This window comes from Clarias gariepinus, chromosome 23 (assembly GCF_024256425.1).
Source record: "Clarias gariepinus isolate MV-2021 ecotype Netherlands chromosome 23, CGAR_prim_01v2, whole genome shotgun sequence".
Taxonomy (NCBI): domain Eukaryota; kingdom Metazoa; phylum Chordata; class Actinopteri; order Siluriformes; family Clariidae; genus Clarias; species Clarias gariepinus.
Genome location: NC_071122.1, coordinates 19,270,403 through 19,297,107, shown reverse-complemented (window position 1 = coordinate 19,297,107; position 26,705 = coordinate 19,270,403). Strand labels below are relative to the sequence as shown.

Sequence of the window (26,705 nt, the reverse complement as noted above, 5' to 3'; positions counted from 1 at the left end):
GCACAGCTGGGAAGGCTGCAGACTCGCCATTCGGCGGACGCCGTTCAAGGGTGAGGTAGCGGGGAGATACACGGTCCCAACCACCATCCAAGGGGCACGGGCCGAGGAGGCCTGGCAGGACGGTGACGTGGATTTAACGGAGGAGGACTACACGTTGTTGGCACAGCAAAACAGAGAGCGCATTGCCGACCTGCGGGAGCAGGTGGCGCTACTCCAAAGGCTGCTCGTCCAGGTTCGAGAGAACCGCGATGTAGCTCCGGATACTCTCCCTCTCTCTAATCTGGACGACGCACTCCTCCTCCCGCTCCCACCTGTAGTCAACGCGGAGGTCTACGCGCCGCGGCTGCCAGTCACTTTACTCCACCGCCGCCGCCTCTGCCAGACATGGGGGACGTCGCTCCCGCTCCACAGCCGCCAAGCGTCGTGTGCGGCACTGCCGATCTGCCGCCTCCAAGCTGCACGAACATCGAGCCAGCGCCTCAGCCGGGCTTCGAGGACGGCCTGCTGCTTCCTCCGCCTCCCGGCTTTGAGGACATCGTGCCGCCACCGCCCAGCTCAGCGAGCGTCGCTCCAGCTCCGCCGCCGCCCAGCTCAGCGAGCGTCGCTCCAGCTCCGCCGCCGCCCAGCTCAGCGAGCGTCGCTCCAGCTCCGCCGCCGCCCAGCTCAGCGAGCGTCGCTCCAGCTCCTCAGCCGCCCAGCTCAGCGAGCGTCGCTCCAGCTCCTCAGCCGCCCAGCTCAGCGAGCGTCGCTCCAGCTCCTCAGCCACCCAGCTCAGCGAGCGTCGCTCCAGCTCCTCAGCCGCCCAGCTCAGCGAGCGTCGCTCCAGCTCCTCAGCCGCCGCCGAGCGTCGCTCCAGCTCCTCAGCCGCCGCCGAGCGTCGCTCCAGCTCCTCAGCCGCCGCCGAGCGTCGCTCCAGCTCTTAAGCCTTGCCAACCCAGCTCGCGAGAGGGGATCGATCGCCTCGGTATTGGGGGTCCAGACTGGGACCGCTGGGGAGGGAGTCCGGGTCCTCCGGTAACGCTCCGGAGGAGCGTTTTTTAGGGGGGTACTGTAACGGTTAACCCCTAGAGGGCGCCAAAGCGCCTGGGTTTGTTTGTTTTTTGTTATAGTTTGTGTTTAAGTTGGACTGCGTGTCCCAGACTGCACCTCGGTCAGGTGACGTGGGAATTCACCTGAACCGAGGTAAGATAATTAAGTTGATTATAAAGAGCCTGACTGGAGCACAGTCAGGCGTCTAGCTTTAGTTGTTATTTAGTTGATTTATGTTGGTGTTTATTTTATGTGCCTTAATAATAAAAGCCGAATACTAAACCGCCAGCTCGCCTCCTGCACATTATGCCACGCACACACAAATGCCAAAGGAAGATTCGTGACATCAGTCTGGGTATTTATTTTTTTATAACCACTCTGTTACAACATCTCACAGAAAGCTGACCCTGGATATGTCATAAATGAGTCAATCAGGAGGCAGCCTGTCGCCTTCTAGCTAGCTAGTGCTGCCCAGAGAAGCCTATGTAGGCATAATAATCGATGTTGGGAGGCCACTGTAGTTTGTTTGGTAGTTAAATAGTTATTTAATTTAAAATATAGTTATTTTGAGGTCTCTATACGATTATTTGGTTTTGACTAACAACACCAATCACAGAGCATAGTGCAAATAGTTATCACAATATATCCTTTTATTTCTGATTACTAGTGAATTTTAGGAATTAATTAACTAGTTACATAGGCGGTACAGTGTTTTACTGGCTAGCACTGTCACCTCTACGATTCCCACCTCGGGTCTGTGTGCATGGAGTTTGTTTGTTCTCCCTGTGCTTGATGGGTTTCCTCCTGGTACTCCGGTTTCCTCCCACAATCCAAATACATGCAGATTAGGCTAATTGGCATTTCCAAATTGCCTATAGTGTGTGAATGAGTGTGTGTGTGTGACTGTGATGGATTGGCATGCCGTCCAGTTTGTACCCCGCTTCATTCTCCCCGCAACCCTGTACACAGAATAAAGCAGTATAGACTGAGTGTATGAGTGAGTGGTAGTCACATACCAGACATTACACGCAGAAGCTACGGAATTGATTTATCTGTACTCTTGTGTGGTCTCTTAGATCAGGGGTTCTCACACTTTTTTTGTAAAAACTGTAGAGGCCCCTTTATCTGTAAAATATTATAATAGATTTTATGAAACTCAAATAAACCTACCAAATTTATAAATGTATTACTGTGATTAGAAGTTTATTCTTCTCATGACCATAGGCATGGCGATATTCTGCTTTCGCTGATTTCTTTAAACAATTCTTAGTTTGAGAAAGAAAGACTGTGGAAAAGACATCTTTAATAGAAGAAAACCCAAATAATGTTTTTTGAACTCTCATTCAAAGTTATACATACAGCGTCAAATATTTATGTATATCCAGCACACCAAATATTTGGTTGAATATCCTGCAGCAAGCTTCTCCTTGTGTAGATTTTGGTCACTATTGACAAACTTCTGATAAAATTCTGCTTGTATATTCGCCCACTCTTCTTGGCAGAATTTGTAGTGATAAATGCAAATTAGTGTTTTTAAGGCATGAGCCCAATTCGTAAGCATGGTCCACACATTTTCAATAGCATTGAGGGTATTCATTCCACAACCAGCTTTAATGTTTGTTTGAGGTCATTAACAGCTAATACATTGCTCTGAAGGATTAATGCCTCACTTTTATTTCTCCAAACATACCTCTGGTCAAACTTTCCTCTAGAAGTCTTTTTCTTTGTCCATGTGGTCAGGTGCAAACACAAGTCAAGTTCAAAGGGGTAAGTGTAACACTGGTTTGAATTTACTATAGATACTGTAATAACACTGTTGTTCCAACAGGTCACTGCTTGGGGCTCCTTAAAATCTAAACTGATTTCCTCTCAGCTGGCAAAGAGGATACACCTCCTAATAAGTTTTACTTACTTATAATTGGTTGAATTGACCTTGGAATCAGCAGTTGTTTAAAGGTGGCCCACGGGAGACATTTCTGACATGTGTACTTTCCAGTTGTGTTGTGTGTTGCTCAGTCCAGTGACTACTGCCAAACCATCCCTTTCTAAGTGGGCTAATTAGAGTCAATCATGACCACTAATAATAAGCTGAGAGGTCATGAACTTGGCAAATCTGTCTGTTAGCACCACTGAATTAATAATCTAAAGGTGTGTGCACTCTAAATATAATGTAATGAAAAATATATCAATTTACAGAAAAATACTCATTCAAAGACATAATTAAAAGCCCAATATTGTCATGACATTCATGTCCATGTCTACAAATGTATTTAAACCTTTGACACCAAATGTACAATATCATTTGTATTAGAGCCATATACACTATATGTCAAAATGTTTAATTGACTATCAGATCTGTATGTGGTTCTTCCCGAAACTGTTGCCACATAACCGTATACAATAGAATGTCTTACATGGTGTAGCATTACAATTTCCCTTTAGTGGAACCAATTGGTCCAAAACGTGCACAAAGCAGGCTCAATGAAGACATGGCTTGCCAAGGTTGTAGTAAAATAAAGTAAAAAAAAAAAAAAAAGTTGCCTGCACAGAGCCCTGACCTTAACCCCACTTAACACTTTAGGATGAACTGGATTTGTGGTTTATTGGGCACAAATCCTCTCCGTCATGCTCCAAAATCTAGTGGGACGCCTTCATAGAAGAATGGACGTAATTGTCATAGCAAAGCGAGGACTAAATCTGGAATGGAATGTTCAAGAAGCAAATATAAATGGATTTTTTTAAGCAAAAGTGTTTACTCCCAAATTAAAAGTTATTTACTGACCAACCTTAGCATTGTGATTTAAGTTAACTTTTAAATTAATTGTAGAACATATACGTAACCATTTATAGTTGCTCTATAAACAGTTGTATTTTTCCAAAGCTTTAAAGAAAAAAATAAAATAAATTATAAAGTTTATATATGAAGTTTATATACTATAATAGACATGGGAATCATCAGGGACCACCTGATACAATATTATCACTATCCATACATGCCGATTTAATTTGAATTGTGATGGTGTAATCACAATTTTTAAAAATCCCAATTCAATATTTTTGTTTATAATTCTAAACAAACTTAGCAAATAATTAGCTTCTGCCACACAGCATGGTGTGCTGCTTGCCAAAGTGTGAACAGTTTAGAGCACACCACCTGTAGGATTATAGAGAAACTGCAACATTTTACCGCCACAAATGTACGAATATGTTAAAAATTCATCAACAAAGATTTTTAAGTCAGTTTGGCAATACATGAACTGCCACACGAAAGAAAAGCGACAGGTAATTTAATAATTTTTCCCATTTTCTAATTTGTAATGTTACCTAACTGAATTTACTGCATAAACTCATCTTTTCCCTGTAAAAATACTGTTATAAAAGGCTGACTCAAAACTTAAAAAAATAAAATAAATAATAATAATAAAAATAGCTAGTAAGCATTATTGATCACCATATCAAGAATTAAATGCTTTTTTGTTAAATAACAGTGACTCTTTAATAATTCAATATTGTCAGACTATTTGAGAACATATTTGAGACTTTAACAGTGCTGTGATATTAAAATATCTTTAAATGTTGTAAATGTCTTACAAAAGTAGCATCACATATATCACATAACCTACGAGTTGCAAAAAAAAAAAAAAAACACATTAAGACCACCAAATTTTATTTATGTACAATATGTAAACATTTTTAAACTGTAATATTTATATACATATACACACAGGAATTCTTTTTAAGAGCTAAGAACGTACTGAACAGTCAACAGTCGATATAAATATTAGGGAGGCTGCTGAAACAGTGTTATTGTACTGTAATGACCTGTAATAATGCATCATAATTTCAGTTATGACCTAGCCTCAGCTTTGGTAACTTTGCTGGACTGCTGTATGTCTGTTGATCACACATGGGTATTATGAACACAAATGACATTGTCCTGACAGAAATAAAATAGTAGATTCAAAAGTGTTACAAATTGATCAGTCAAAAATTATTTAACGGTACATAAAGATTGAAATCAGTAATGAAATGTCTATGTTGTCTGTATTAAGCATGATGAATGAGATGAAAATATTATTATTATTGATCTGATTTTAATGCAAAAAAAGAACATATGTAATTAAGGTAAAAAAATAACACAAAAATAAAAATTTAATTAACCCAAAAGAGTTAAAAGTGCAAGTGAACACAAAGGTATTTAAATAATAAAAATAAAGCGTGAGATTATTTAAAAGTAATCAGCCTGGCATCACATGATACATCAAGCTTGTATCAAACCATGCCATATTCAATACACATTAACAAAAAAATAAATAAAATTACTTATAATCCAGTCAACCTTTTTTTGTCACTTAAAATTGCAAATGTTTTAGTAATGGATGCATAGAGAAAATAAAATATAATGTAATCTTCTCAAATAACCAAACAGAAAATTGGATGAATTGAATATGAATATAAACAAATATTCATTTTTATAGCTGTGAAATATAAAAAAAAAAAAAAAAAAAAGTCTCACATTTTTATTCCCAGCCCGCATATAAAGCTTATATACTGTATGTATGTTCGGAAATAGACAACCTGCATTGAAACTCTAACACAACATATCTGCCACTTCAGAATGACGTTTACACAGTGAACGATATCATTTCATCGTTTAAGATATCAGAGAGATCTCTATGGTGTTTCAGTAATGACCCCTAAAACCGTATTTTAACCAAATACTTTTAGATCATTAATGTGTTCATATCTCCACTCTAGCTGGTGAGAGGATTGTTATTTAAATGATGGGACCATAATGTGGTTTTCTGTCTCCTGCATTAGTCGACTTTAAAGAAAATGGATTCTCGTGTTGAGTGAAGCACTGAATGCCAAACAGGATTTAAATAAATGTACAAAATCCCAACAAACATGGACTGAGCACCAAAGGATTACTGCTTTGTGTAAAAATCCTACATTTGTGGATGTTGATAAATTAAGAAGCCAATTAGAAAAATGTTAAAGAGTACAAGTAAGAATCTGTAAAAAAACAAAACAAAAAGAGAGGTCTTGTTGTGTGTCTTTAATGCTATGTTAAACTGAGTTTGGAACATGTAACTGTTATTGATACAAATCAGCCTCCCCAGGGTTTTAGATCAGATCCTGGCAAGACAACAACATGAAAAGTATTACGCTGTAGTGATGGAACTTGACTATGTTTTGTACATATGTGCAGTTCTAAGTGCAGTTCTGCAGTAGTTATAGTATGTCTTGAGCTAGGACATACTGACAGTGACAGTGTCCTTTGATTTGTCCGCGTCGCTGTCCTTGTCTGCAGGAGGAGCTCCTGTAGTCTCTCGAGGGGATTCCTGACTACTGTTGGGATGGCCGGAAACCTTAGAAACGCCGTCTGTGTTTGACTCTGTGTCTGGCTCTTGCTGTGACGAAGTTGCTACAAAAAAAAAAGTAATTAGATCAAATCAAGTGATATGTGAAAGCATACTTTCACACATCAGAAATAAAAAAAAATTTGTATAAATATTTTGATACTAAATGTATTGCTAATAAGTTAGATACTGATATATAGGATAATAATATTAAAATTAGATTAATATAATATATATTATACTATTTTTCTCTCTTTTCCTGAAGTGTATATGTAACGATGCGGCTCGCGCGAAAGGCAAAGCCATTTTTAAACTGTTCAGAACGGGCAGATCCGCAGGCTGCTACCATGCGGGGTTCTGAACAGGCAAAGACGCGGCCATTTATGCACACGGCTGCTAGGCAACGCCGCCGTCAGGCAATTAGCCTGAACGAGCCGCACCTGGCAGCACGTCTATATAAGGGTCCTGATACCTCCGCACTTCGTGCGAATATTAGGTAGCACCGGTAAGGTAGTAGGGCAAAGAAAAGAAAAGAAAAGACAAGAAAAGACAAGAAAAGAAAAGAAAAGAAAAGAAAAAGCGCGCAGACAGAGACAAAGCCCCAGCCTCTGCCTCCTTAAGACGCCGGCGAGAGAGAGAAAGAGAGAGCGTCACGCAGCTGTGTAGCGTGCGCTTCCGGGTTGAGTATAAAGTTTGCACAAAAAACACAACCCCTCTCTCTCCCCTTAAATCCTCGGTAAGGGCAAACGCCCCGAGAGGATATAGTTTTTGTTTTGTTTTCAGAGCCCCGTCCGTTCTTACGTAGACGGCGGAGCTCTGTTTATTTTGTGTTATTAGTTTTCATTTGTTTCCCTTTGAGTTCTCTTAATTAATAATTCCACGCTATCTCCAAACGGGAAGGTCTTTCCGTGCGTATCACAAGCACCCCCACAGCCTCCTATTTCACTGATTTCCGCTAAAGCCCTGCGTCAGGGTCTTAAAACCCTTATAACATCTCGTGGTGCGGCGCTCCATACCGCACCACGTAACAGAATATACATTTTTTGTCTGACTCTGTATATAGCCTGGGCAGAATTTATTGTCAAGCATATTTTGTTTTAAGTCAGTTCTACAACCAGAAAGGAAAGTCTTTTATTTATATTGGCATTTGGCAGACTTTTTTTTTTTTTTTTTTTTTTTTTAAACAATTTATTACATTTTACACCTGAGTGCTTGAGGTTGCTGGGGTTTGAACCTGGGACCTTCTGAATAGTAGTATAATTCTGTAACCACTGACCTACCCCTCATCTGGGGAATATGATTCGTTTATTAATAACAATAATAATCTTCTCAGGTGTGATCTGTTGTCGATAAAAGTATTTGTACTAGGTGCTTTAATAAGCATTAGTCTTGAATAGCAGGCAAAGTTCAGCTTATTTATTTTTCAGTTTTATTATTTTACCATACTACTGTATACTGTAATGATTAAGCGATTAGGGCAATGCACTGGTGTAAAACTGATTGATGGTAATTACAAACCCTGTTTAACTGTAACTGGAACCCTGTTTAATTTGTGGGGCAGTGACAGTTTGCAGGGTTGACACTATGAGTCACGACAGTTGGATCCCAAGCCTGGTTAGAAAGTTGGACTGGCATCTGGAGTAAAACCCATCTGATCTGATGTGCCGACCCCATGGGATAAAAACACTGAAATTTGACTTTAAGTTTGAGTTAAGTCAATGGTGGCGGCACTTGAACGAATGCAAGCCAGTTGAGCTACAGTAGTTGTGTTAACACAGTGCTTAAGGCTTTGAGTCACAACACAAAATGTTTTGTGTTTAAATCGCAGCACCAGTCCAAATCTAAGCTGCCATCCTTGTAGCTTTCATTCAGGAAAAAAGAAAACGCATGTCATAGTTGAAAATGACAAAGCTGGACAAAGTTTTTTGGAGGGAGGGCAATGTCTGGAAATGCAGATTATTAAGTGATCATGTACGTGTTCGTTTCTTTTAGTCTGCATTTATGCTTATGACTACCTTACTACTATTTCAACATATGCTGTTACATTATATTAGATGCATTGTGTATATTCCCATGGAAACTGAGTAGGCCTTTAGAGATAAATTTAGGATTTGTCCACTCCTTTAGAACTTCAGAAATAAATATTTCAGTATTAAACAATGCAGGGTTACACATTTGTTTAAAAATTGAGTTTGTTATGCTGGTGACATCATGGCACAGAGGTTAACACCCTGGCCTCGCACCCTGATTCCCACCTCGGGTCTGTGTTCATGAATTTGCATGTTCTTTCCGTGATTGATGGCTTTCCTCTGGGTACTCCTTTTTTTCCCACAGTCCAAAGACAGGCAGATGTGTGCACTTGCCAAATTGTCTGAGTGAATGTGGGATTGGGTGCCCTAAGATGGATTGGCACCCTGCCCAGGGTGTACTCAAGCCTCCCGCCCCTGTACAGGATAAGCTGGTATAGAAAATGAGCGAATTAGTGTGTTATCCTACCAGACTGCGTGCATGACTTCATGTGTTCTGGCCAGTGCGCTTGCTGACAGGGGTAGTCACAGTAGCTTGTGTTCCAGCAGCAATAAAAAATTGCCTCTTTCTTGCAGTTGGCACACCACTGCTTCTTCTTGGTCTCATCGACAGCCTGCTGTTTCTCCATCTCCATTTGCTTCTTCACTTCGGCGACCAGCCGCTCTCGCTCCTGCTCCAGACTCTGCCGCATCTCCGCCATGGTCAGCTCTGAGTCATACACAACACAGACGGATAAATGTAAATAGTTAAACCTTCCTTTACAGGAGGTAAAGTAGCCAGTACTGATGTTGAACTTGTCAGTGTGAGCTTTAAGGAGTTAAAATGACAAACCTAAATTGTGTTTCATTTCTGATAATTCCTGTTGATGGAGCCACTGCAGCTTTTCGATTTCGATCCGTAACCGCCTAATCTAAAAGGCAAAATAAGAGTACATCACTGGGTCTTTCAAATCAGCAAATATGGCCCAAAAATTAATTTTATTATATGATTATTGTTTTCTTTTTCTCTGGATTTCATACCTCAGCTATTGTGTTTCCTGAGGTGCTCTTGGAAAGGTCATTGTATATTTCAGTCATTGTCCCTTTGATTGCATCCATGATCTGTCCATAAACAAATGAATCATTTTTGTTTAAATTGGTAATGATTAAAAACACTTCATGACATTAGTGTTATAAGGATTCACTATATCATTCCATCTTAAACCATTTTATTATTAGAAAAACCCTCACACCACGAAGATCATCTTTTTTTTCAAAGAGTCTGGAAGAGATTTTGGCGTCTTACTTTGTTGGTGTATTTTGCAATGTCAGCTGCCACATCAGCAGACGTGGTGGGGATTTGTAGATCTCCAGCCATGGAGGACGATGAGGATGAGGAGGAGGAGCTAACCGTGACGCCTGCCATTATGGCTGCAGACACAGGGGTGCTGGAGACCAGAGTGACAGCCGAAGTTGAGGTGCTGTGTGGAGAATCTTTCTGCTGTACAGCTTCGTAACATAAAGCAGTTTAGTGTTAATTCTGCGTATTGGGAAGACATGCTTTACGATGTAAATGGGTAAGCAGTTAGAGCATTAATGATAGGAATAGACTAGATAGAATCTGGGACAATAAGCATGACCAAGAACCACCTACAGTATGTCCACAAAAACACAACTTACATCCTGAATGGACAGCGAGGAGATGTGTTATTTAGGAGATGTTTTTATATGTGTATTGGATTTAGTGGCTTCCATATTTCAATCCTTTTTAGGTAAACCTGTGCTTTTTTGGGTTTCCTCCGGGTTCCTCCATAGTCCAAAGACATGCAGGTTATTTGATGTTTCCAAATTCCCCATAGTAGGTGAGTGTGTGTCTGTGCTTGTGTACCCTACGATGGACTGGCACCCCATCCAAGTTGTACCCCCGGCCTAGGAATCCCCTGGAATAGACTTCAGACCCCCCCCTTGATCCTGAACAGGATATGCAGTATAGAGAATGACCGAGAGTAAATGAGTGTATTGGATTAGAATTGGTGACTTCTCCTTTAAAACAATTTGCATCTAATGTTCAATAATCACTGCGCTTTTTTAGATGCTGCTTCTCAGCTCAGAGAGCCTGCACAGAATTACTTATTTCTCATAACTGTAATAAGGAAAAGTTATTATTATGTGAAAGTTATTAGCCTGGAAAACATTTGAATTTATTAGTCTGCTAATAATGTCAGCATTCATTTAGCAAGCTCTATGGGAAAAAGAAATCTGGACACCAGAGCTCCTCATCAGCTGCTCTGCCATGGTATCTTAGGGTATATTAGCATTCTCCATTAAATGTGTTAATATGTTTGGATGGGAAGGGTGTATCTGTCTAAAAAAATAATTCATGTATTTAATTTCTTTCAAATATGATTTAAGCTTAGTCACACTAATCATAGTATTTTGTGTAATTAAATCTCATGTATCTATTGCTACCTACCCTTAACGGCCTGCCGTGTCTGATATCGGGTGCTAGAAGAAGTTGGGGAAGAGGATGGCTGCTGCGTTTGCGATACCGTCTGTGTCTGAGTGTGAGGCTGCGCGTGGCTCTGCTGCTGCCGCTGCACCTTCTGCATGTGCCACTTCTGAGACGACGTCTGAAACTTGGTACTGGGGTTCCACACAACAGCCCTCTGCACCACCGGGACACTCTCACGGGGCAGCAGGGGGCGCTGTTTCTTCACTGTGCTGGTGGGGGTGGAGGAGGCCAGGGCTGTAGGGGGAGCAGAGTTCGGCAGGGACGAAGAGACAATCGCAGTGCTGCTAGGGACAGCGGGGATGGTGACTACGTTTAGAGGAACTGCCATTGGTGACTGAGATGGGTCTTTCAGGCTTGGAGTAGAGGAGGGAGCTGAAGGGGTTTGAGATGGGGCAAGGCTACCTTGAGGAGGTCCCTTAGCTGGAAGAAACAGATATACACAAACAAATTGGATAGATGCATAATGTATAATGCACGAGAAAAAATATATTACATAATTATTTCCGGAAAAACACACTGTGTATTATGTATGACCAAAACTTACTAAATGCAGTAATGACAACATTAAAGCAGCTCCATTTTCTTAAAAAAAATAAACCAACGTGATCACAATCAAAGCTGTGCATGAAATCAGATTAAAGCAAAAGCAGGCTCAATTAGAAGCAAATGCTTGTCTTGTACATCTGAACGGTTAGAAAGGCATTAGATAGACCGTGAGAGCAGAACCACGTTATTTTTATCAAGTCTAGCTTTAAAGGTAAATGCAAATTCATACACAGAGATATTAAAAGTCCAGATGAGCTGTTGTTCTGTGTATAATATAGCAATCATACCCTGCGCTGGAGAATAAGTTCAGTGAGGTAGCTAATGAGAGCAAAACTACTTCTTCTGAACACATATTCAGTCTACCACAACAAAAAGTTACTCGAATGCTGTGCTGATACAGACAGCCACAGTTGCGGCAATAACTCACCCTCTGTCTTGGAGGCTGCGGGCTCTTTGAGTGCGGTGACAGCGGCCGAGTCTTTCCTGCGCCTCTTCCTCTCTCTTCCTCCGGGTTCTTCTCCCAAATCAATCACCAGCTCTCGCTCTGAGTCTGAGTCCATGTCTACGTCGACAGACACAGTCTGCCTGGCTTCCTCTGTTACCTTGGACTTGTCTTTTGTACTAGGAGATTCCGGTACCGCTTTAGGCACTTCCTTGTCCGACTCAGCAGGTGGCTTTTCTTTAGCTTGAGGGACCCCACTTCCAACTTTCTGCACAATCTCGGTTTTGGTCAGTGAGCTTGATGTACCAGAGGATTCTGTGCTGCTGTCCTTGTCTTCATCAGCAGATGATGGCAGTTTGGGCTTCTTTTTAGATGCTTCTTTCTCGTTTTTTTCATCGGCCGCAGAGTCCTTGGCGCTCTTTGATTTTTGATCGTTGTCACTGGTGTATTCGCTGTCGCTGGAGTCAGACTTGTCCGAGTCCTCAGAGTCACTGTGTTCCTCATCTTTATACACGTCCTCTGATATCTCATCTATACCTGTTTAGAACAGCGGTAACAAGTAGGGAGTTTTCTTACGTGTGGTTTCTTTCTTTCTTCCACATCATGCTGATAGAACAAATACCTTCTAATACCTAGCTGTGCTTTGCAGCTCTCGATGGTCTTGTCAAGGTTGAGCTGGAAGCGGCTCCTAATCTGTCTTTTTGGGGAAGTGAGTGAGGCCTGAGTGCCCTGCTGCTGCTGCTGTACAGTCTCGCTCAACTCCTTAAGGTCCATCTCGGCTTTACTGCGGTCTGAAACGAGATACAGACACACCAGACCAGAGATTATGCGTATGGGGATCGGCTCAGGCTTTGTAAAGCATGACATGGCCGACTCTGATTTCATTTATACTGAAACTGTTGACTCAAATACCGCTTTAATTACAGCTTACCGAGGTTAAGGTTTAAGATGCTGCCTGTAGCAGGGGTCTTCTCCTGTTTGATAGGTGCAGTTGGCACTGTGGAGTGAAATGGTTTGGGGCTGTCCATGGCGCTGCCTGCAGTACCGGCTCGTGGGGCAGCAGGGGACGCTATGGACACCAACGGGTTGCTTAATTTGGATCTAATAGCATATAGTTTATCTTCTTACATTATGTTTTTATATCAGTATAAAAAAATTTTGTAGCATCATGTGCAATGGCAACATAGTATTGTGTGCAGTAATGCCGTGGTATCATAGTATCATGTGCTGTGGTATCGTAGTAAGGTGTGCATGGAATTGTGGTATCGCAGTATAGTGTGCAGTGATATTGTGGTATCGTAGTATCGCGTGCAGTGATATTGTGGTATCGTAGTATCGCGTGCAGTGGTATTGTGGTATCGTAGTATCGCGTGCAGTGGTATTGTGGTATTGCAGTATCGTGTATAGTTGTGTCGTGATATCATAACATTGTGTGCAATGGTATTATGTTATTGTAGTATAGTCTGCAGTGGTGTATATAATATATAGTTTACACTGATACGTGAAATATCATGTGCAGTAGTGTCATGGTATTGTGTGAAGTGGTAACGTTGTATCCTATGCAGTGGTATTGTTGTATCCTATGCAGTGGTATCGTGGTATCATGGTATAATTTCCGGTGGTATAGTGGTATCGTATGCAGTGGTATTGTGGTATCATGGTATCATTTCCGGTGGTATAGTGGTATCATAGTATCATATGCAGTGGTATCGTGGTATCATAGTATCGTAGTATCATATGCAGTGGTATCATAGTATCGTTTGCGGTGGTATAGTGGTATCATAGTATCATATGCAATGGTATCATAGCATAGTTTGCAGTGGTATAGTGGTATCGTAGTATCCTGTGCAGTGTTATCGTAGTATCATAGTATAGTTTGGGTGGTATAGTGGTATCGTAGTATCATATGCAGTGGTATCATAGTATCGTTTGCGATGGTATAGTAGTATCATATGCAGTGGTATCTTAGTATCGTTTGCGGTGGTATAGTGGTATCGTAGTATCATATGCAGTGGTATCTTGGTATCATAGTATCGTTTGAGGTGGTATAGTGGTACCGTAGTATCATATGCAGTGGTATCTTGGTATCATAGTATCGTTTGCGGTGGTATGGTGGTATCATAGTATCATGTGCAGTGGTTTAATTGTATCATAGCATTGTGTGCAAAAGTATTGTGGTATTGTAGGATCGTGTGCAGTGGTATTGTGGTATCATAGTATTGTCTCCATTGGTACAGTTGTATCAGAACCTCGTGTGCAGTGGTACTCTAACATTACACTAGTACTACCTGTGCTATCAAGAGACTCTTCTCCTGTGCTGTGGTGTTGCAGAAGTGCTCTGGTCTGGCTCTTTTCTCCACCCTCTTGTTCGCCATCAGAACCAGTATGAGCAGAAGAGTTAGTGCTCATTGGTGAGCGTGGTATGTCCGGCATAGCGATCCGCCTACCAGCAGTCCCTCCGCCACCCATCCCAGCCGACACCATGCCCTTGCCTACGTGCGATGCAGAAATATCAAAGCTGAACTTGATCTTTTCCTGCTTGTCAGGTTTGACTGAGCCAGCGCCAGGGTTTGCTGGGTCAAGCAGCATTTGAAACTGGTTGTCGGGCGTGTAGGGTGTGCGGAACGGGGCATAATTAAAGACGGCGAATTTTTTCCTAATGTTCTCCACATAGACTTCCATCTCCTGCATGGCACTGTTAAAGATGCTTTTGGTCTTTTTTACAGAGAAAGGAATCTCTTTAGACATGAGGTAGCAGTTATTGATTGGGACCCAAGCCCTGGAAAAAAAAGGAATGTAGCATAAATGAATGCAGTACAGAAGATGGTACATATTATCAATGTAGATTTTTTGGAAAGAGCTCCATACCTATCATGCTGTCCAAAGAATCGTGCATCTACTTGTCCATCTTTGTCTCGTAGAGCTTTGGCAGGCCAGAATGGAAAGCCCTTAAGTTTGGCCCACACAAGGGGATGAGGATTACTCTAAAGTAAATAGGGAAAGGTAAAATAAACAGACTGTTAATTGAATTGACTGTTGTTGAATACATTAATAATAATATATGTACTGTATATAGTAAGTACAACTTACACAAGGCTCACAAAACCAGTTGTCCCTCTTCTGGCATGCTGAAAGATAGCACTCTGGACAGACCTCAATTTCATTCATCTGAAATCACATAAAACATCTAAACTCTGCATTTTCAGTTTAACTTTTGCATTTATCTGTAAACTTTTAAACTCTGCTTTACTCACTTCATGCTCACAGATTTTTATGATGACTTTAGCCGTTGTGGTGAGCTTATGGTTTCCTGGAAAAAAAGGAAACAAATACATTTTATCAAACAAATTAACAACAGCAAAAGAACATAGATCCAGTTTTTTTAAGTTTTATGGCAAACCTCCATTGTAAATGATGCAGTTGTGCAAAATCCACTTCACGTCAGCCAGGAACGCTTCAGTAGAGCCGTACATTTTCTTTTTGATATTCTAAACAGGAATAAAAAAATCCTCATACAGCTCCATTGCAAAACAATTAACATTTTAATGCAAGATGAGTTTTTAAAAGTTTCTTGCTTACCTTTTCTAATGTACAGAGATCCATGGGATGAAAAATATACTCTGCATAATCAGGATGCTGCTCGAGACACACTGGCTTGTGAAACGGTTCAGTCTGAAGACAGAAAGGTGCGGAGTGGCATATGTTTAATTTCTCAAAGATGTCAATTAGCATTTTATACAGTCTCTTAACCGATGATTGACCATGTTAACAATCAATAATCCATTAATTAGTAATGGTTACAAGTGCGTCCTTTTATAGTGGTATCGTAGTATCCTGTGCAGTGTTATCATAGTATCATAGTATCGTTTGGGTGGTATAGTGGTATCGTAGTATCATATGCAGTGGTATTGTGGTACAGTATCTTGGTATCATGGTATCCTTTGCTGTGGTATAGTGGTATCGTAGTATCCTTTGTTGTGGTATAGTGGTATCGTAGTATCATATGCAGTGGTATCATAGTATTGTTACATAGTATCGTTAATGGTTACAAGTGCGCCCTTTTGTGATGTGCAAGTTAATAGACATGTGAGCACTGGAGAAATATATTGCAAAACAAACATCATCGGTTATGACATTTGTTAATTGGTTAAATTCTTAACAGCATTTATCAATGAATGATTAATAATTAACATCCCTATTATTTTCTATGTCACAACTTGTTTTCCTTAGGTCGAAAACCCAATATATGGTAACTGCAGCACAGTTAGACAAATTTCCACGGTTAGAACAGGGCACTTACACCAGGCTGTTTCATCTTCTGGAGGGCGAATTTGAGAAGGTAAGACAGCTGCTCCAATGTCAGCATGGTCATTGCCTTGCTCTGGGTCTCGATGCACTCTGCGACGGTTATTTTCTGAAAAAGAAGACGCATGGTTTACACTTGGCTCATCTCTGAAACTTATTTATACATTTCCAAACGATGACAATGTTTGATTCAAGTCCTTTTGTCGAAGTCCTGTGATAAAACATCCGAATTTACCATCTAGTGAATAGAGTAAAACAGTGTAAGGGTTTTCCTTTTTTTCTTCAATCAAGAGGAAGAGGTGCTATCAGGTCTTTCTGAGGACCAATGACTACTAATTTACCCCAATCACAAAAAAACACCCTTATTCCTACTTTCTCACTTGGTTTGTTTGGCTCTAAGCAAATCATGAGCAAATCTGCACCTAGAAAGAATGTCTATTTTTAGGGATGTGAATCATCAGAGACCAGTTGATATGATGTTATCACGGTACCTACAATTAATTACAATTTTATTTGTATAGTGCTTTTAACAATCGCCATTGTCACAAAGCAGCTTTATACAATGAAAAGAATTATGGTTTTGAATGAAGTTTGTATGACATGTGAATGTATATGAATCAGAATGGAACTCATCCTTATTTGGGTGATAAAAGATAGCAGGGATATGATCTGCAGTCATACTGTGTGTTCGGAGGCTAAATGACAGAGTAAAGTTGATCAATATCTATTTTTATTGATCCAGGAACCAGGAGCACGGCTGGCAGTGACGTAATCGTGATTCAAATTGATATCAGGGTACATACTGCAGGGTACATACTGCAGGGTACATACTGCGTTATTTCACTGCTAAGTCCAGCTCACTCATTTACTCACTCAATCTCATCGTCTATACCGTTTTATCCTGTATACTGGGTCTTGGGGGCCTGAAGCCTGAAGTCTTTGGACTGTGGGAGGAAACCCACTGAGCACAAGAAGAACATGCAAACTCAGCATGCACACAAACCCTGAGTTGGGAATCAAACTCGGAACCTGTAGGTGCTAATCACGAAGCCATTACGCCACATCTTGAGTCCAGCAAAGCTTTCAGCACTTAAATGGAAGATGGTAAGTAACAGTAAAGTGCAAACAAACCATAAACTTACCTTGTTTTTCTGCTTTCAACAAATGCAGGTAGAAATATGTACAAAATGCACCAGGGCATAACTCATGAAATGTATACAAACAAAAACACTGTAAAACTGCCACTCTGTCATTTCTACACATCACTTGAAGTGTTGATGAGTTGTTTACTTTGCACTTATCAATCCACGCATTTCTGATCTGGCTGAAAACAGGACATTTGTAGCTTTTTAACACAATAATATAATAACGAGTTGATAACATCACGCTGCAACAATTCTGCTAACAATAGATGCTGCCAGGAGCTTAAAATATTTACAGTTCATTGTAAAGGCAGAGTCTTAGTTTCTAGATGACTATGAATAATTTCAAGGCACATTTGATTTCATTCTGATGGCAGTGTTGGTGTGTGCCAGTACCTCACACTCAGGACAGAACCAGTCGCCTTCAGGCTCAGCAGCCAGTTTGAGACACTTGGCATGGTAGACGCGTGGGCAGAGCTCACAGCAGAGCACCTGGCCCTCGCGGTGACACACCCAGCAATAGAAGTCGTTCCTGCCGTCCTGCGGTACAACATCAACAGGGTCTGTGGTGAGTGCGGGCTGCTTCACATAGTAAAAGGGACCATGTCTTAGTTCGGACTGGAACGCAGGTGAGAAAAACAAGAGAGCGGGGGTTTCAAGATAAAGGCACTGCAGCTCAGGACACACAGAGGTAACACCGCAGATGTACACGTTAGAGACCTGAGCAGATGACCGTAGCCACTGTTCTATAGACGCATATCCTCTGTACCACGTTCTGAATTTTAGTGAACGTTAAATACCTCTAATGTATGCAGTTAAAAACAAATGAATATTTTTCAACTGTTGCTGAACAGTAAAGATGGGAATCACCAGGAACCAGCTGATACGATATTATTACGATACCTACTGTAGGTGGCGATTCAATTTGTATAGCAATTCTGTTTGCATCATGATTTTACAAATATCCTGATTCGATATTTCTTTCTTTTTTTTTTAAGATTTTGGCACAATTTTAAACATATCTAGCAAATTAAGCTTTATTAAGATTTATGCCACACAGGATGGTGTTCTGCTTGCGGTGCACCGCCTGTAGGATTACTGAAGAATGGCAACATTTTATTATTTTATTTATTAAAAAAAGATTTTTGAATTTTGGGTATTTTTTTCTTCCCCATCTCTACTAAACAGTGCAAGGTTAATCTAACATCAGTTACTGTTAGATTACTAAAATATTGAGATTTTAAAAAATTGGAACGACACATCAAGCTTACAATAAGTTTATATAAAAATAAATTACATTTTCTACCAGAAATCACTGAAACTTCCCTTATGTTGAATAAGAATGCTCTTTTTGTGATGCAGCAAAAGTAACAACTGACCACACTGGCTAAATTCATTGTGATTATAGAGAGAAAACAAGACTATCTTTATCCGCCAGATAAAATATATCAAGTGGAGGCATATCACATTCTCTTATTTGAGTGGTCTGAGGAATTTACCTGCTATCACAAAATAAAAACGCCTGTCCACAGATACAAATAACATACCCGGCAAATGAAGCAAATAAATGACATACCCGGCAAATAAAGCAAATAAACTAAAGAGCAACACTATTTTAACTTTTTTAGTTTTTTTTTGTTATTATTATTAGTAGTAGTAGTAGTAGTAGTTTTACTGACTGAATCGTCAGACTAAAAATCAAGACATGGAGGTTCTGACATGGTGATATAGCAACCACTTAAAGCATTAGAACAATAGTAGCTGATGTGTAATAAAAATCAATATGTCAGGATTTTTGCTTAAAAAAGATAGTAAAACCAAAGGTCAGCAACTCTATTGCTGAGGTTTGAGAAAAGGACTGAACCTGATCTTTGCTGCTGTTGACAGCCCCAGGCTTCTTCTTCTTTTTGACTGGGCTAGGAGAAGTTTCTGAAGGAGAGTGTCCGTTGGATGAATGCGGAGGGCTAGGTGCTTTGCGTTTCGGGGCGGTGCGCTCCGCTGACCCTGGATCAGACACTGCAGAAAGCAAAACTAAGACAAATTAGAGATAATCCAGGTCTACTGGATGTGTGCTGTAAGTAATGTAACAAAATGTTATTCTGTTCAGACCTTTGGATCGTGTGGCAATCTCCATTCCCTCGTTCACATCTGACTCTGTCTTCACCTCCTCTTCTGCTAAACTGCCACACACAAAGGATGTTTACTTAGAATGTAGGTTTTTAATACTGATCAGAATGTAAGAAGTTGAAGAAGCCATGGTCAAGGTAAGTGCTTTCTCAAGAATGCTAGTTTTCCACATGGCTATGAAATATTTCTTTTGAATTTCTCACTCACTCACTCATCGTCTATACTGCTTTATCCCGTATAAAGGGTCACGGAGGGCCTGGAGGCTATCCCAGGAGACTTGCAGCATGAGGCAGGGTACACCCTGGAAAGGGTCCCAAATCCATCGCAGGGCACACACGCGTACACACATACTCATTCACACACTAATCTGCATGTCTTTGGACTGTGGAAGGAAACCAAAGTACCCGGAAGAAACCCACCAAACACAAGGTGGACATGCAAGCGACATGCCCACAGACCCGAGTTGGAAAGGTGGAGGTGCAAGGCGACAGCACTAACCACTAAGCCACCATGCTGCCCTTTTGAATTTCTATAAAAGACTTGAGTGCTTAACCGTTCTACTCTGAACAGGCTGTAATATTTGTCTTTGTATGTCTAATAGATGCAGCAAGAGCATTTGGAAACTGGAAATGTAGTCTGGAAATTGTTATGATAATACACTGCCTGTTCCAAAGAAATTTCAGAAGGGTCAAACTACTTGCTTGCATCAAGCTAAAAAAACATTAAAATGACTGGAACTGGGTTAAAACCAACACACTATTAAAACCTGGAAGGATAGTGCCGATCTGTCAACTTCACTGAAGAAATGTGGTCGGAGAAAAAGTCAGTGATTGGAGATCACTTAAAGGCTTCATGTTGCATCATAAACTATCGACTGTAGAAATAACAGCTATGTTGAATAATGACAGCAAGAGCATTTCCACACAGACAAATGAGACAAGATCTCACAGAATTGGGACTAAACAACTGTGTGGTCATCACAAACAAAACCACTTGTTCATGAAACTAACTGGGAACGAGGCTCAAGTTTGCTAGGTAGCATAAAGATTGGACTTTGGAGCAATGGAAGAAGTCATGTGGTCTGTTGGATACAGATTGGCCCTATTCCAAAGCGAGGGGTTCATCTGGGAAGAAGGGAAGCACATGAAGCGATGCACCCATTAGGAATAGTGTTATGATTTGGAGTTCAAAGCCAGTTCTAGCTTTCGTTGGTCAGATCTATGCTCAGCTACATTGTGTGGCAAAAAATGAAGTCAGCTGATGACCTCAATGTACCGAATGACCAGGATTAGTTTTTCCCCTGAGGTCCAGGACTCAAATTGCATGCCATACTCGAAGCTAAAGGTGGTCAAATGCAATATTTGGTCAAGTGTGCGACTTACCGTAGCAGGGTAATTAAAGATTAGTGCACAGAGAAAATGTCACAAAGGAGAGCACTTCATTTCCTAGTTTATGTAGTTCCACAGGGTCTACAATTGGCCTCGCATGCTTTAAAACATATTCCTCAATCCTAACATTTTCAATATGAAACGTGCAAAGATGACAGAATAGAGCACACTAAATAATAGAGCAGAGCTAAATATGTTCCGCGACACCTGATTGTTAGATACTAAGATTATTACTCATTTTTGTAAAAGAACCAGATTCAACAAGCACCAGAAACATGTACTCGTTCCTGATTATAGTAAACGAAGCCTGCCGAGAAACAGTCAGGAATGTTAGCAGTTTCACAGTTAATTTTTAATCGTCAGCTTGAACAGGTTGTGTAAAAGTGGGGGTGGTTGGACAGCTAGCGCGAGCTTTGATGCAATCAAGAGGTCTCGTTGAATTTCGTCTTCTCCGCTTTATTATTTCCACCGCTTTGAGTGAGAAAGAGAGAGAGGTTTCTCAGTAAAAGAGCCTCTTTGACAGAAGCCCAGGGTTTCCCTCAGTGTCTCCGCAGGAGGCTTTTCAAAACAAGAGAGGTCTGCAGTCCATGGACAAACAATAAAAAAAACTTTTTAAAAAACGCATGCTGCTGTCAGCTTTAAAACAAAAATTCAAATAAGCCACAAAGAAGCTGGACAAAGAGGTGTTTAATTTGCATGTGTTTGATTGAAAGCAAACTTCTTTGCCCAACCTTACCCGAATGCCACATGAAAGCATGTGGTTTTCTAAGAATTACATCGAAGAGGTCATGGCTCAGACACAGTATCTGGATCCAAAAATAACCTGGATCCATTTTTTTTTTTTTTTTTTTTTTAATGAATGAATTGAGCAAATTTGTAATTAATATGATAAAATCATAATCAGTGTAGGAGTTAAGCAATGTGGACGATGGAGGAAATGAATAATGTACCCATAGGGTGGGGATGATATTGTCCTTCCTCATTCTACAACACCACCAACCTAATCACAAGGACAGCTTGAGGTAAAAAAAAAAAAAAAAAAAGTAGATAGCTTATGTAATGCGGAAAAATCACATGCATGTGCAAATCTATTTTTGTACCACCTGCAAAGTGAACGCAGGCCTTACACATGAAGCTATAGAGCAAGCTAGTGGATATTATTAGTATATAGTAGATTGACCAATTCATTCCCATACAGGTCCAAACAAAGGTGCTGTATGAAATGACAGTCAGCCATTGGTACTGTACTGTGCAACCATCCGCTATCAGCAGAGCCTAAAAAATTCGATGCCTATTTCTTCACCATACTGTATGACTGAGGCGAATTTAAAAAGATTTCCTTAATATCATGGTGACATAAGGATCTTTCGGATATGTAATTCCAGTTCCAGGATAATCATCTTCCTGTTGAGGCAGCAATATCTTTGCCTTCTCATGCTGTCTAGATTTGTCCCCTTTCTCCCCCTCTGCATTTCTGAAGGAGAAAAATGCAAGCCCACACACACACACACACACACACACATGCACAAGGCAACATTCGCAGAGGCCGTGCACTTGGCATCTCGGCCTCCTTCTCTCGTCCCCCCTGCATGCCCCGCCATCCTTCCTCAGCAACAGCCATTTCCCCTTCGCACAATCAATAGCACAACTTCTCCTGGCACAAAACCTTCACACGGCAAGGCAGCATGACAGACGTGTAATCATCTTTCTCGTCATAAAAACTGACACCGCACTAAAGCATCGCGATAAGTTAAACAATTTATGCATAATAACAGCATACCTTAATTTTCTTTACGTGCACAGTGAACAGGTTCTTCAGGCAGGGCCTTGTTTTTTAATATATTGTTTTTTTTTTTCTTCAATTATAATAGCTGGTAAGGGATGAGACAAAGATGGGTGCAGAATTTTCCAGAAGGGCCTTGCTCTCTCTCCCTGCCGCTCTCGGTGCAATTGTCAATCTTTAACCTCAGCTGTGGGCTGCCGATTGGTTTGAGAGCCACACGGAGGCGCGTGATTGGGCGCTCGGTGCTGTGTGGCACGCTGGCTCTCCCTGCTCTCTCAGCTCTGCTCTGATCCACTGCTGCAATGCAGGGAGGGCTGCCGCTGCCATCCGCCATCAAAAACACACATCCAAATCACACTACACTCCTTCTTTAAGCCATCTCTGACAAGCCGACATGTGTGTGTTCTCAGTAGAGCTAGGACATACGCTCCAGATTGTGCGCTTTCCTCTTGCCTTGTCTAATTGCTAAGAGCAGTGACAGGCATCCATTTTCTAAAGCTTTCTGTGGCAACTGTGAAAACGCAAGCTTTGCCAGCAAAACAGTCTCCAAGAATGCACAGAGGGCCTTGGACACACACACAAATGAAAAATGTAACATTCTTTAAAGGAAAGAGCTGTTCTTGCGTTATCATCCGTTCAGATAGCTTCCGTACATAAATACACTATCAACGATACCACATGGCATCCAAATAAATAACATCTATGCAGTTTTCCTGAGATCTGTTATGTAATAATATACATTTAGCCTAAAGGTCCAATGTTGTACTGTTCCCTTAACAAGCTAAAACAGGGCTTAGAGCTTTCCCAAAGCCTGTGTGTGTTAATGCATCAGCTGTAATATTTCTCAGATAATGCATTGTTATACCCTAAACTCCAGTTTATTTTACTCCTCCTCTTTTAAATGCACCATTTTAGTGTTTATGTAAATGAGCTACTGCTGAGCCACACACCTCCAGCTAAAAAAAAAAAAAGACATGGGAGGAAATCCACTTATATGAGGTCACAATATGGGAAACTGTAAGGGGAATTGGTTTCGTTAAACTTTGACGAATACAAAAATAGGAAAAGGGCAAAAAGCAAGACGTTTTTTTCTTTGTTTCTCACGTCCTCTGTTTTTACACACACACTGTAACCTAAAGAGTGTTTTTTGCATAATAGGTCCCTTTTAATCAACCACTGATTGCCCTATTTCAGTGACATTGATTTCAAAACACTACATTTGACCAAATGAAACAAAGCCTATGATTTAAAAATGATACAATCATCCTGTTTGTTTTGTTACTAGAATTTTACAGATTTTACAGTATTCAAAGTATAACTGAGCACTGAGGTAAGGAAGTAATATTCCGCCTTAAAGCCTCATTGGCCTTATTTTTTTTCATAATTCCTATGGTTTTATAGTGTGCTATAGCTTTTGTGTTTAATGTACTATTGACCACGAATGCTGTACATGGATTATTTTTGCTAGACAATATCAATGTCTGCACACAACACCTTAATCTTACACTATTTCGCAATATGTAGTTTTAACATGCATTCAGGAAATAAATCACACATCACTTAACGTTTATGACTTGCATTGTGGAAACTCCGATCAGTCATTCCTATACGTTTCTAGCACTAGCATGGTGCGTGGGACAGTTTTATGTTGCCAGTAAGGCTTGACATGTTAAAGACATATTGAATCAACTGCTGAAAATTAACAGTATCTTATAAAAAGGATGAGAAAAATGTTTGAAAGATGTGTTGCCAGAATATTTACGGCAAATACGAGGGAGAATATTGTGAATGCTTCCTTTTTGTCCCCAGTGCTAATACACAAACAGAAACAGTGGTAACAGCTGTTCTAAATTAGTAACCTGACCTAACGTCTGAAAGTATCTAGGCAGTGTTTGCAAAAAAAAATCTGTGTTACTGTCATTGTGCAAGGCTTTAAGAATAACAATGCACCAACAATACTGTATATTTAGTTCTGTGCAAAAGTTGGTAAAAAAAAAAATCATTTATGATTTTCAAACATTAGGATTCCATCACAAAAGTAAAAGTGAACAAAAACAATACTTTGCATGCAGTAAAGAAAACTGGAGCAGAAGCAACAGTCAAGTGTGGGTGGTTCTGCAGGATGCTGAGTAAAACTTAGATGCTAATTTCCTTATTCCTAATTTCCACTAGAGGGTCCTCAAAGTGTTGTTAAACCAAATACTTGCTTTGTTTCATTCATTATTGTTTGCTGCACCTTATAGAATAGTATATAGTATAATAGTATACACACACACACATATATATACAGACACGCACTATAACATATAGTATAATACTGCTATATTTTTGTTAACTTCTAATATACTCCATTCCTTTATCAGATAAGATCAGACATTTACTCAGAATGAAACAGAATGCTTTCATTAGTTATGCCAATGAAGGTGCTGTCAAACAACTAAAACAATTTCAAGGACATTGGCCATCTGTGGATGGAAAACAGAAAGCTCAGGCCAGGATTTTGGTCTTGAAAAACATGCATTCAGACTCACATTACTGTAGCAGCGTATTACATGCCGCCAAATCATATCTACTCATATCAGCTTCCTCTAAGCATGGGGCTTAAATCATTGTGAGTACATTTCATAAAAACATGCAACATATTACAATAGACAAAAGCCTATATTAACCCTATATTATCTCCACCTGCTGCAATATTCGTAGCACTTTCTTAAAAACCATTGCTTCATGTTGATGAAGTACTTTCGGCTACAGTATTCATCGGTCTATCTATCTAACCATTAATTTTATGATCACATGAAGGCCATGATGTATGTTTGACTAAGGAATGCTCTTACTGCTCAAGAGGTTTCAGCTGCAACAAAACATTTCAGGCCATGTTGCATCCTTGGATGTCAGAACTAAAAACATCCAGTATTAATTATCAATGAACATACTTCCAAAGCTGAGTGCAAACTCCAGACATGAAATACCATGATACATTTTGATTGTAATATATCTTTACTTCATGACACAGACTGGAAGACAACTCCTCAATGCCAGTCTAATTCTCCTTTATAATAGAGTTTCCCAGGGAAAAGAAATAATCCATCTTCTTGTCCTCACTGAGTGTGTGAAGTATAAAAGACCAGGCCTCAGTACATGGGGTGAAAAAGGGAAGCTACCTGAAATGGCTGCCAACACTTTCATCCATGCATTAACAAAAACAGTACCACGGTGCTATCAGTGCACACCACCACAAGCCAGGTACATGGATGAGATACAGTGTCGAATGTGTGTCGAATATAGGCCATTTTCAGTTTGGTTGGCAGATGATTAAAGCAAACCACTGCTCTTCTTTCTGTATTACTAGAACAAAAGGCGAGATCAGCAATAAAGTGCAATTTGCTTGCAGTGGTGTTTACAATGCAAGCCATTCTGCAGCCTGGGTTTCCCCTTACACATACAGGGCCTTCCATTTTGAGAGCCTAGGCCTACGCCTCTTCTGTATTCCTCTCCTTGCATGATCAATGTTACAGCTGAAAGAAAGCATAAAAGTCCATTCTCGTCTTGGGTACACTCATAGCTTAACAAGAGGTTATGCAAACAGCAGAGACAAACAGAAAATGAGAAACACTGCTGTTGAGTCCTGTTTCTGTCAGGATCCAGCTCTGTGCTGTTGGAATAGGATTTTCCCACCTCCCCACCTCCAGAATAAAAACATCCCATTTCTGTATTAACAACTTATACAGTATTAGCAGATTTACTAATCAAAAAGGGAAAGCATAGAAAGCAAACTTACCTCTGTGGATGCATGGCTTAGAAAAGACTTGTGTGTAATGTCAGTGCTTATTAAAACATGGAGGACAGCCCTCAGCCCTCTCTCACTGCATAAGCACAGCCTCGGCTCTCTGAGGCAGCCGAGCCAAAAGCGTGCTGTGATTGGACAATGCTGGCTGGCAAGCTGGAAGGCGGCAGGTGATTGGCTGAAACGCTTCCTGGCTAAGTGTCTTTTGTTCAGCCGAAGCTTGGTTACGGACACGGCAAGAAGAGCTAGGCCTTGACCAAGGAATCCATATTGAA

The 26,705-nt window shown here is 40.5% G+C and overlaps 1 protein-coding gene across 2 annotated transcripts; it reads right to left on the bottom strand.

The window, feature by feature from the left end:
- Window positions 1–4,675: 4,675 nt before the first annotated feature.
- On the bottom strand, window positions 4,676–26,502 carry zmynd8 (zinc finger, MYND-type containing 8). Of its 2 annotated transcripts, none has more exons than XM_053483992.1 (20): window positions 26,425–26,502; window positions 19,455–19,525; window positions 19,210–19,361; window positions 17,742–17,963; window positions 16,199–16,312; window positions 15,478–15,570; window positions 15,299–15,386; window positions 15,153–15,208; window positions 14,989–15,066; window positions 14,767–14,882; window positions 14,187–14,677; window positions 12,830–12,967; window positions 12,531–12,689; window positions 11,884–12,435; window positions 10,872–11,330; window positions 9,705–9,907; window positions 9,440–9,520; window positions 9,252–9,330; window positions 8,889–9,128; window positions 4,676–6,457 (listed from the first exon to the last, which is right to left on the bottom strand). In XM_053483992.1, the coding sequence occupies exons 1-20, from the start codon at window positions 26,436–26,438 to the stop codon at window positions 6,282–6,284; spliced, it is 3,582 nt and encodes a 1,193-aa protein (XP_053339967.1). In that variant the 5' UTR covers window positions 26,439–26,502; the 3' UTR covers window positions 4,676–6,281. The 2 variants fall into 2 exon arrangements, with proteins under 2 accessions (XP_053339967.1, XP_053339968.1); XM_053483993.1 differs by having other exon boundaries at window positions 17,742–17,885.
- Between the last annotated feature and the right edge of the window lie 203 nt (window positions 26,503–26,705).